General features: G+C 34.5%; 2 protein-coding genes across 2 annotated transcripts; one reads left to right on the top strand and one right to left on the bottom strand.

Annotated features, from left to right (window-relative positions):
• Positions 1 to 3,218: 3,218 nt before the first annotated feature.
• Positions 3,219 to 6,701, bottom strand: LOC25500821 (uncharacterized). Its single transcript, XM_013589315.3, has 5 exons — positions 6,237 to 6,701; positions 4,449 to 4,603; positions 4,025 to 4,091; positions 3,686 to 3,737; positions 3,219 to 3,597 (listed from the first exon to the last, which is right to left on the bottom strand). The coding sequence occupies exons 1-5, from the start codon at positions 6,577 to 6,579 to the stop codon at positions 3,483 to 3,485; spliced, it is 732 nt and encodes a 243-aa protein (XP_013444769.1). The 5' UTR covers positions 6,580 to 6,701; the 3' UTR covers positions 3,219 to 3,482.
• Positions 6,702 to 6,844: 143 nt separating this feature from the next.
• Positions 6,845 to 10,583, top strand: LOC25500823 (3-methyl-2-oxobutanoate hydroxymethyltransferase 1, mitochondrial). The gene is made up of 5 exons (XM_013589317.3): positions 6,845 to 8,055; positions 8,968 to 9,174; positions 9,266 to 9,412; positions 9,884 to 9,937; positions 10,038 to 10,583. The coding sequence occupies exons 1-5, from the start codon at positions 7,648 to 7,650 to the stop codon at positions 10,275 to 10,277; spliced, it is 1,056 nt and encodes a 351-aa protein (XP_013444771.2). The 5' UTR covers positions 6,845 to 7,647; the 3' UTR covers positions 10,278 to 10,583.
• Positions 10,584 to 10,967: the final 384 nt, after the last annotated feature.

A 10,967-nucleotide genomic window follows, 5' to 3' on the forward strand; every position in this document is an offset into this window, starting at 1 on the left:
CTTGCTTATTTTATGCAAAACACCTTATTTTAAAAAACAGCTTATTCAAAAAGCTTATTTTATGAAACAACTTATTTTAAAACAGCTTATTCACAACAACTTATTTTATTTAAAACAACTTATTTTATTCAAAACATGTTTTGAATAAGTTGTTTTTTGAAAATAAGCTGTTTTGAATAAGCTGTTTTTCATAAAATAAGTTGTTTTTTTAAAAATAAGTTGTTTTTCAAATAAGCTATTTTGCATAAAATTAGTTTTTTTTTTAAATAAATTGTTTTCATAAAATAAGCTGTTTTGAATAAGTTGTTTTTTTAAAATAAGGTGTTTTGCATAAAATAAGTTGTTTTGAATAAGTTTTTATTTTTGTTTAAAATAAGCTGTTTTTCTAATAAGTTGTTTTTTTTAAAGTAAGTTGTTTTCATAAAATAAGCTGTTTTTAAAATAAGGTGTTTTGCATAAAAAAGTTTTTTAAAATAAGCTATTTAAATAAGTTTTTTTGGAAAGATCCAACAAAGAGTTCAAGTGGTTTCCTTAAAAAAAAAAAAAAAATCAGTTCAAGTGGTTTGGTTCGGTTCGGTTCAAAATGGTTCGGTTATGGTTTAAGAACTGTTAATAAATTAACGGTTCGGTTCGTGAACCATTATAATGGTTCGGTTATTTTTGGTTCGGTTTGGTTCGCGCGGTTCGGTTCATGGTTATTTTTGCCCACCCCTAAATGCAATAGTTGTTGTCTTAGTTAACTTCAGACTGTGCATATCAGAGTTGGAGGCAGGTTTAAACATGCAATGAGTTTGATACGGTTCATACTTGGAAATTCCTCATCGTTAAAACTCTTACTTTTAAAGTTGGTTTTGGTCATAAGAATTTTGATGCAGCAATTCTGTTAAACATTTCACAAGACTTGTTAAGGATGGAAAGAGCATCACAAAGAGGAAGAGCACAAGTTGAATTCCTTCACCCAAAGATAGACGTTCAATTGTGAAATGTTTTTGATTTTGGCTTTCAATATGACAATTCCCAACCATTATAAATACATGTTCTAAGCATGTTTTTGGGACCTTTTCACAGTTTTTCAAACAAAACCCAGTTTGCACAAACATTTGGGAAAGGTCATTTGCATCCAATGATTAAAGTCCTAAGGTTTGGAGAGAGTACTTGAAGCTCCTATGGAGTCACCTACTTCCTTTCCTTCTTATCTTGTGTCTATCTTTTGCAATTAGGATTTTTAGGCTAGGTTACATATGATCTCTCTTGTTCCCGAGACAATTTGAATATTTTGTAGATTGATACTTTGTTTTAATATGACTCATGCACTTAATTCTATGCTTAATGTTTTTCATGGACTAATACTATAAAGTACTAGTGATTTAGAATTGGAATGACAAGGTTGGTCCTTGACACCGACAAGGTGTGGTTTAAGTTACAAGAAGTTGATTGTTTTATATATTATTGTAACAATGTGTGTGATTGCATGCAAGTTTATTGGTTGCCATGAACTACAAAGATGGCCTTGTATTTTTTGATGTACGTACTGTTAATCATTATAAAAGAAAATACTGTGTTCTTCTATGTTATCTTTTGGATACAAACTCAAGAACATTTTTCCGTATGACATATCGGTTCTGTTTATTCACTCTTTATTTTGTCCATTTATTTCAAGTTTCAGTTCAACTATTGATGTCATTTAAGGATACATTAATGTTAAAGAATCAATTAAGTACATTGCAATGACTGTTCGATCATTTGGTTAGGTAACCGAAATTGGTTGAATCGTTAGATAAGTGGAGCAAAAAATGTGAGGATCATTTGCCAAAGTTAGGAGATGTGTTAGAGACATTGTATGAGGGTAACAGTGCGGAAAAAAAAAAAAAATTGTTCTTTGCTTAATCTCAAAATCACGTTATCATTAGAATCAACTTTTTATGCAACAGAAACAGTGCATTCCTTATGAGCAGACTTCTTGAATATAAACCTTGGAGGAAAACCATGCTTGAAGTAGCATGTGTCAACTGTCAAGATCACGGTTGGTGCCATTACAATGTGTTCATGTTTAAAAGACCCTTAGCTTGTCTCGCAAGAAACGACTTGAAATTGGGCTTGACGTGACATGAAAGTCTTGCTTGCCTTGTTTTTTGTTTTGTTTTGGATTACCATGTTATAGGTACGGAGTTTCCATCACCGTTTAATGATGACTAATCTCCGTCGGAAAATAACCCTTGCTGTATAAATAGCAAGAGTGGTGAGTTCATATATGATACGATCACATATTCAATTGATGTTCTTGTTGAATTTGTCAAACTCCTAAAAGCTTATGAATGAAACTGTGTTATCCTTCTAAAGACATTTTTCCCATATAAATACAATTTAATACAAGCCGGTGAGACTGATTCTCTGTTCAGTAAAATTGTCATATATACATTGATTCTGCAGTTTACTAGCTAAATTAATAACAGTTACAACTATTCCAGTTTAAAAAATACTACTAGTTACAGTTACAAATGCAGTTTTTTAGAGGACTAGTTACAATTTACAAATGCTTAGTATTTGCTTTTGCCATTAAAAGATCAAATAAGTTGATAGAATTATCATGAATACACTTCATTTAATGAAGGCAGGTGATCCATTGGCAGTATTTTGGGATCTCAACTGCTATTAAGGCCTTGAAGGAAGCAAACCACACTATCACTATCTTTGTATCGTTCATTCTTTAAAAAGATTGTGCAGCAGATACTAATCAGTTGGCTCGAGATGGTTCCATTGATGAAGTCACACTTGTTCTTCATTTCAAAAGCCATTGTAATTGTTCTAGCTCAGCTATGGATCCATTGGAGAAACAACCATTAATCTGTATTTTTTGTTTCGATGAACATCATTAGGATTGGTGGGATGTTGAGAAGAATTGTATTTTGTAGCATGGTAGACTTAGGTAAGAAATGGGAGAAAATCATTATTCTACTGATATGATTATTGGAAGAGATTGTGAAGAGAAAATGAAACTCAACTTCGCGTTATATTAGAGGAATTTTTTTGAGATACGCTAACAACACACTCTTTTTAACACACTCTCTGATGAATATCAACTTAGCCTTCTTTTCAAGTAAACACTAATTATAACACTGATTGTTTTTATGTATTTGTTGGCCATAATATTAAAAGACAAATAATTAATAAACCAACAAATATGTAAGGGGGAAAATTTGTACAGAACAATCCATCAATAATTAAGCAAACTTCACTTTATGTGCACAAGAAATAAACTTCAGTTTAAGCAATAAAAACATTATCTCCTTTTCTCTGTTATTTTTTCTGGTAACAAAACCACATTCACAGACCTAATTAATCTGGTAAACCATATATATACAGGATATTCCTAGTACATAAGCTCCTACCATAGACTTCTATAATTAGGACATACCAATATCACAAACTTACATGTGTATAATGAAATATTGACATTGTCACATTCTTTATAATTTACCTATTCACCTGGACAACTTCAACCACCTAGTCACATAATCTTTTAAGCTAAATCCCTTGCTAGGCCTTAGAATTTGCTTGAACAAAGCCATTTTTGGAACATTCCAATGCTCCACATGCCTGAAAGTTTTCAGCAATTTAGATGATTTTGAAAAATGATAACACTAGTTAACTGTGCATGAATCATCACAATGAACATTTTTCTCACCTGTATACTTTTCCTGATTGTGTATCAAAATAATATTCTGTGTACCCAGTTGCTGCAGCATATATTAACATGGTCAAACTGTGTACAATAAATATAATATAAGCTGCTTTTTGTTGCTGCTAAATAAGCATTTTGTGATTGCCACATATTCTATTAAAAACCCAATTCATGTTAATTTGAACATGCAAATAACAGTATAAAAACGAAAAATAAATCCAAGAGAGGTTTCAGTCAAATGCAGATAAATACAATACACAAAAATATGTATAGTACAGAAATTTAGTTTTGTTCTTTAATGGCTCAATCTATTAGATATACATGGATATGCTTGAGATTTACCAGAAAGAATAGGTCTCCAAGGAAAGGACAAGATACAGCTGAATCGCCAGTGACCAATTCCTTTATCCTGTCATGGAGCAAATGTATGAAAATACACTATAAGCTTTTCAAAGAAACAACCAACACTCAATAAAAAGATTGATATTTTTTTTTATATAAAAAACACGAGTTTCTAGAATATGTTTAGCAGGAGATTAAACTCTATTCCTTTAGGTTACACGGCTAAGCAGTTAAGGCTGCTTAGGCATTTGTAAAAATATCACAGCTGCAATTGCAGCCGCATCAGAAACCTTTATCATCAGTTGCATGTAATATCAAGAGCTGCAAGGTAATCTCAACTTTAACCGCAACTACAATTTAAAACCTAAGTTGCAAAACTCTATATATGAGAAAGCAGTAGAAAAGTGTTCAACGTTATCTTCACCTCAAAATCTTCCCACTTCATAAGATTCATAGTTGACTTCTCCAGAAGTGATCCAAAATTAGTGCAGTTCCTTTTGAAACGCTGAAGTCCTTTAAAAGATCCTGCTGGATCCGCAAATTCACAATCCTCTTCATATGCATTCAATGTGAGATCTCCTGAGAGTTGGGAGGAATAGATCAGCCATGTGAACCATCTGATTATAATCAAAATACTAACTAGAAAATGCCAATTGTATTAGCTTCATTTTGTATCAGTCATTATATAGGAAGCAATGATTTGTTGATTATCATGTATAAAATAACATACTACTGAGAGTACACTTCAGCAATGCCTCTTTTTGTTCTCAGCATTACCAATCCCTAAAACATTATTGAGTAGTACTCGAGTTTACTCTTGTTAGAATAGAACAGCAACCCGGTTCAAAAGTAAAAGATACGGAAACAATGCAAATAGAAAACACAATATTTGATCACGAAGTAGAGCTAATTGCGCCTACGCCTCCGACTGCAAAGTGGGATGCAGATCATGCAGTTCCTTTGTATTACTATTTATGCACTTACGGTTTACAGTGTATAACTTCAACTTATTTAAACACTATTGTCCATATTACAACATTGCTCCTGAACCACACTGTTGGAGCAAAGTGTTAGATACCGTTAGAGATTTATTAGATATTGTTAGAGTTTGTTAAATGTAGTTAGAAGTTGGCTAGTATTAGTTAGAAATTAGTTCAAATTTGTTAGTTTAATTAGGATCACTGTATAAGTGTATTTACACCTATTTTATTTTTAGAAACGGCTAATTTATTCACGACGAGTGTGTGCAAGGAGCAACACAAAAAACTCACGGGCAACAACAGAAAACAAAGGCAATGCTATACCAGCAACCCCACAACCTGAAAAACTCCGCAAAAAAGCTCTAAACAGCAGGAACCTCCTAGTCTAAAAACGTTAACAGCAAGCCCAAAAAGCAGACCAGCACCAGAAGAAAAAAAAAACAGCACTGCTAACAGCAAAAAAACGCAGCATACCCCAGCCTCAACCATTACAATGCTAAGATGCCACAAAAAACTGCATCGTGAACGCAAAAGACACTCTTTTGGATTCCAACTTCATTCATAAAACAAGCAAGCCGGCACTTGTAAACGACTCAAAGTCCACCTCCACGACAAAACCTTAATCGCCTCCAATATCTCAGCAACATCACAATTAGAATTATTGAAAATTCGATCATTTCTCACCCTCCATAAACTCCAAACCGCGGCGTGCCAAATCAACCGAAAACCTCTACGAATCTTATTATTCCTCGCAGCACCATTCCAACCCTCCCACAACAAGAACAGATTATGAGGTAACACCAAGGAAAAACCAAGCCATCTCCACAAACCATTCCACACCCCCGCGGGTGTATTTACACCGATTGTAATCAACTTTTTCTCATTCTTTCATTTCAGCTCTAAAGTTCATCTTTCTCTTAGTTTATTTTAATCAATCTAACTTAACTAACTAGTGTAACTAATTATTGTAACTAACTTACATTTAATATGAAGCCTCCAGCAACCCCCCAATCATAACCCAACAAATGTTTGAGCCTGGCCGACCTGCCCACTTATGAGTAACTACGAGTCATACCTAACAACTCTGAATAGTCATGCCTTTCTACACAAATCAATCATCCAAATGGTGTGTAAAAAAGACAAAGTAGTTTACAAATTACAACCATACTTAAAATTGAATGAAAGAAATTAGTATTAATCCACATAAGATAAGAAAAATCATGTAATCAAACCTGTGACAAAATAAGATCTTTGGAAGTCTTGTTTGATTGTGTCCACAACAGAAGCACGATCAATGGTTTGAAGAAGTCTCTGAGGAGGAGAAGCTTCTTCTTCATCAGATGGAGAACGGAAAGCAGAAGCAGCAATGCCTAGAAGCTCAGAACTATACCATGCAACCTTAAGAAATGCATTGGTCTGTGGTTGTGACTCTTGATTTTGGTTTGTTCCATTGCATTGAATTTGAAACCTATGGATTTTTGTGTTATTGCGATGATGTTGGTGTTTTGGTGCAAAGAACAAAGAACTGTGGTGATGGTTGTGAGTAGTGTTGATTGATATAGCAGAAAATGCCATGAAACTAAACAGAAGAAGAAAGGTTAGAATGATTTTGTTAGAATCTAAGAACAAACAGTTGCCCCCTGCCTTGTATTTAAATATCTAAGTTTCTAATTAATGATAGCCACATAAATAATAAACAGTGACAGCTCAAAAAAAAAAAGCATTGTTTTATAAAATAAAAAAGGGCTACGCGCTTTGTTCTTCTGTCACATACAACTCCAACTCCACTCACGACCCTTCTTCTTCCTCTCCCCATCATTACTTCTGTGCTTCTATCTCCCTCTTGCCGGAGCTGCCTTTTCCGTTCATACAGCGGCGGAGCCTTCCCCTTTATTGAGATCCGGTTCCTAAGCCAAGCATTCTCAACGAAATGTACGAGTTTGAGGCAAGTGAGTACTATATGATAATGACTATCATTTTGTAGTTACAGTATTGCCTGTTTTACTATACCAAACGTGGATGGGGCAGGAAATCCTCACCCGTATATAGAGCTCTGCCTAGAGTTCTTGAACGGACCGGAAAGAACAAAGCGCGTAGCCCTTTTTTATTTTATAAAACAATGCTTTTTCCAACCCTTTTAATCTTAGCCATTGGTTTTCTATTTTACCACATGTCACACATCCATGATGGTAAATGGAGCACTCAATGGAAACGTTCCCCTCAGTCTTTCTCCCTCACCGGAAACCACCACCGGCCATACCAACCCTCTGCCGTCGTACGCCGTCTTCACCACCACCACTAGCCATAACGGTTCATATCTGCAACACAACCTCCTCTTCTTTTCTTCCTCACCACCGGCGAACCAAACCCAGATACGGCGAACGGAGAAACCATAACTCACCACCGTCATATTATTTCTCCGTCAAGCACAGTGTCGTCGTTAGGACGGCTGTTTGACGACGGCGAGAGAAGGGGAATGTTGCAGAGAGCGAAAGGACTGAAAAAAGGTTTATGAAACTACCAAAATACCCTGCCACGTAGGAAGCGAAAACCAAATTCTCATGCATCAACGAATCATCACAAGTACATAGGAACTACCAAAAAAGGAAGTAGTTGAGTCTCTCTCTCTCTCTGAAAGCAACCATGGCAATTCTAAGATCAATACTGAAAGCAACAAAAACAACCCTTCAACATTCATCATCTCTTCTCCGTAACATGAGCAATCTCCCAGAAAACACAGTATACACAGGTCCAACACCACAAAACAAAAGAGTAACACTTTCACAACTACATCAAAAACATAAAAACTCACAACCAATCACAATGGTCACTGCTTATGATTACCCTTCTGCTGTTCACCTCGATATGGCCGCCATTGATATCTGTCTTGTTGGTGATTCTGCTTCCATGGTTGTTCATGGTCATGATACTACTTTGCCTATTACTTTAGATGAAATGCTTGTTCATTGTCGTGCTGTTGCTCGTGGTGCTAAAACTCCTCTTCTTGTTGGTGATTTGCCTTTTGGAACCTATGAATGTAGTTCTAATCAGGTACTTTACTTTCTTAGGCTCTGTTTTCATAAATAACTTATTTGCATGTTTCATTATCATAAGCACTTTATGTAACCTATTTCTATAGGAATTGAGTTGATTGCGTTAAATATCTTAGTGGATGAGTCATCGTGTTTTAGAATCAAATGAATGAAGAATTTAGTTATGCTAGAGTAGTCTATAAGTATAGCTTATTCTCTCAATGAAAGCACCAATTGTTATGAACAATTATAAAAACGTATTGTATAACTTAAAATCTTACCTTAAGTCATAATTGATGTTTGATGAGTTTACATGCAACACTGTGATATCTGATTACTTATTAAACTCAGAATGTTCTGCTGGTTAAGAACTTGGATTTGGGAAAAGAGATTATGGTGTGGAACTTACTGTGTATAACTTGGTCTTAGTTAATAGAAGTTCCTAGATATTTTGAGAAGGTTTTGGGAAATCGCCTCTTAAAACAAAATAATCAAAAAGAACATTTTGATTAAATTGAGGAAAACATATTTAAACAAGCAGTGTTTGATCATTAACTAACAATCTGAGTAGATTTAGGAGCATGATTCATCGAAATTTGAGGTTCAACAACCTGCAGTAATCCAATAGCCAACCTCCTAGTCAAATCTTCAACTTATATTTTCACCGCAAAGCCAAACCACTTGTTACTATATTTATAACAGTTGGTTGCTTCTTCATTTAAACTGACTGAACCAAGTAATAATAGTAAGTTACAACCGTTATCTAATTACTCTAGATCTTTCAGCACTAGCCCTCCATTTTCTTAATAATTAAGCCTTACTAAATAGTTTTAATAGGTTTTGTTTCGATTTAACATCGTATTTGTGTAACTGTTTTAACTTTCTTAGAATGTGCAATGGTTTTAAGTGCTGCTGTTTTGATCATAACCAGGCAGTGGACACGGCAGTTCGAATTTTGAAAGAAGGACAAATGGATGCCATAAAGTTGGAAGGAGGTTCACCTTCAAGAATTGTTGCAGCAAAAGCTATTGTTGAAGCTGGAATAGCTGTGATTGGGCATGTTGGTCTTACTCCACAAGCCATTAGTGTTTTAGGAGGATTTAGGCCTCAGGGAAGGAATGTTGCAAGTGCTGTCAAGGTCTATATATCTCTATTCTTTCATACATGATGCAAGTATTTTTGCATTTGAACAATTTTTTGGTCATTCTAAAAGGAATGAGTTTGTGTAGGTTGTCGAGACAGCATTGGCTTTGCAAGAAGCAGGGTGTTTTGCTGTTGTTCTTGAATGTGTGCCTGCACCGGTGGCTGCAGCAGCAACAGCGGCGCTTCAAATTCCTACAATTGGAATTGGGGCTGGTCCCTATTGCAGTGGACAGGTTAGTTGGCCTAATATTCATGTATGTTTGGATTGACAGCAAATTAGTCATAATCATGATGTCGCCGTGATTTCGTGAAACTTACGGTGATTTCAAATACTGAGTAGCATACATTAGTTGCAATTATTTTGTTTAGCTAATAATAATTGACCTTTGCTTTATTTCAATGCATTTATTCTTCTTCAAGTTGTTGTGTGTTTTCGCTTCCTGATAATTGTCTCTCTTAAATAATATTTTCACTTTAATACAATATATGGAGATGTTTTTATCAAGTTCGAGGATATGCTAAGATTGGTCTCGTGTCTCTTATGGATGGAGTTTTAATTTTATTATCCCTCATTTATTTGGAAATAATTAAACATAAGATCATTTACGAGCTTATAATTTTACATTAACAAAGAGAAAAGGGAATCTTTTTCTCAGTTCAAAGTAAGACATTAATTTCTCATTTATTTTTGATTAATCACGCAGGTGCTTGTTTACCATGATCTTCTTGGTATGTTACAACACCCTCACCATGCAAAGGTATTTAGATCAAATGTTAACCTCATTTTTCTTTCAATTTTTATAGGATATAATATAATGATACAGTGCTGAAGTTGAGGTGTGACCATATTTTTTGCAGGTGACTCCAAAATTTTGTAAACAGTACGCTCGTGTTGGAGACGTCATCAATAAAGCCTTACTGGAATATAAGGAAGATGTGATGAATGGTTCATTTCCTGATGCTCAACATAGTCCATACAAAATCAGTGAAACTGATGCTAATGGTTTCTTAAATGAGCTGCAAAAGTTAGGTTTTGACAAGGCTGCATCTGCGGCATCTGAAGCAGTTCAGAAGATGGTTTCAAAATCAACAAAGTAACAATTTAGTAAAGCTAAGAATCCTCCTGAGTTTTTCATTTGATGTTTTTCATTGTCTTCAATGCCAGAATAAACCGAATGACATAAGTCAAGAGAATTTGGGCAGAACAGATAGATAGATTTAAGTTTTTTTCTTAAGGCAGACTGCTTCATTGGTCAAATTCATGAAATTTTATTGATATGTTACAGAAACAAATTTTGTCATCCCACATCATATATGGAACCTATAGAAAAGTTAATGCGATATCAGTTATCACGAAAGAAAATTCTTTATAGCATTGTATCAGAGAAAAATGTTGAAAACTGATTTTGATATGTTCCTTTTTATTTATTTATGCACTTATTGATCTAATCTATCCTTCTAGTTTATCAAAAATAACATGCTTCCACTGTAAAATTAGTTTTCTTTGCATACTTATGTGTTATTGCAGACAATATCATGTTTATTTTCTGATTTGTTTTTTTATTTAGCTTGTATTATGGAGCAACTCAGCAAAGTCCTGTATCTTTTTGTATTATAGAGCACTTGCTGAGTTATCATTTCTCACTTTTCAGGAGCCCAAGATTGCATTTTCTTTTGCATTGTCCATTTTCTTTCCAAGGCTTCTTTTCACAGTACCATAACTAATTTATTTTGTCACTAGACATTTTATTTGATACTCCATGATATTATTATTAGGAAGGTAAAAGT

This window comes from Medicago truncatula, chromosome 8 (genome assembly GCF_003473485.1).
Source record: "Medicago truncatula cultivar Jemalong A17 chromosome 8, MtrunA17r5.0-ANR, whole genome shotgun sequence".
Classification (NCBI taxonomy): domain Eukaryota; kingdom Viridiplantae; phylum Streptophyta; class Magnoliopsida; order Fabales; family Fabaceae; genus Medicago; species Medicago truncatula.

Coding starts and splice junctions, on each gene's coding strand:
- LOC25500821 (XM_013589315.3), bottom strand. CDS start 6,579: ATGGCATTTTCTGCTATATCAATCAACACTACTCACAACCATCACCAC. Junction 4,604..6,236: donor AAGATCTTATTTTGTCACAG/GTTTGATTACAT, acceptor CCCAACTCTCAG/GAGATCTCACATTGAATGCA. Junction 3,598..3,685: donor CAATCAGGAAAAGTATACAG/GTGAGAAAAATG, acceptor GAAAACTTTCAG/GCATGTGGAGCATTGGAATG.
- LOC25500823 (XM_013589317.3), top strand. CDS start 7,648: ATGGCAATTCTAAGATCAATACTGAAAGCAACAAAAACAACCCTTCAA. Junction 8,056..8,967: donor ATGAATGTAGTTCTAATCAG/GTACTTTACTTT, acceptor GATCATAACCAG/GCAGTGGACACGGCAGTTCG. Junction 9,413..9,883: donor GTCCCTATTGCAGTGGACAG/GTTAGTTGGCCT, acceptor TTAATCACGCAG/GTGCTTGTTTACCATGATCT.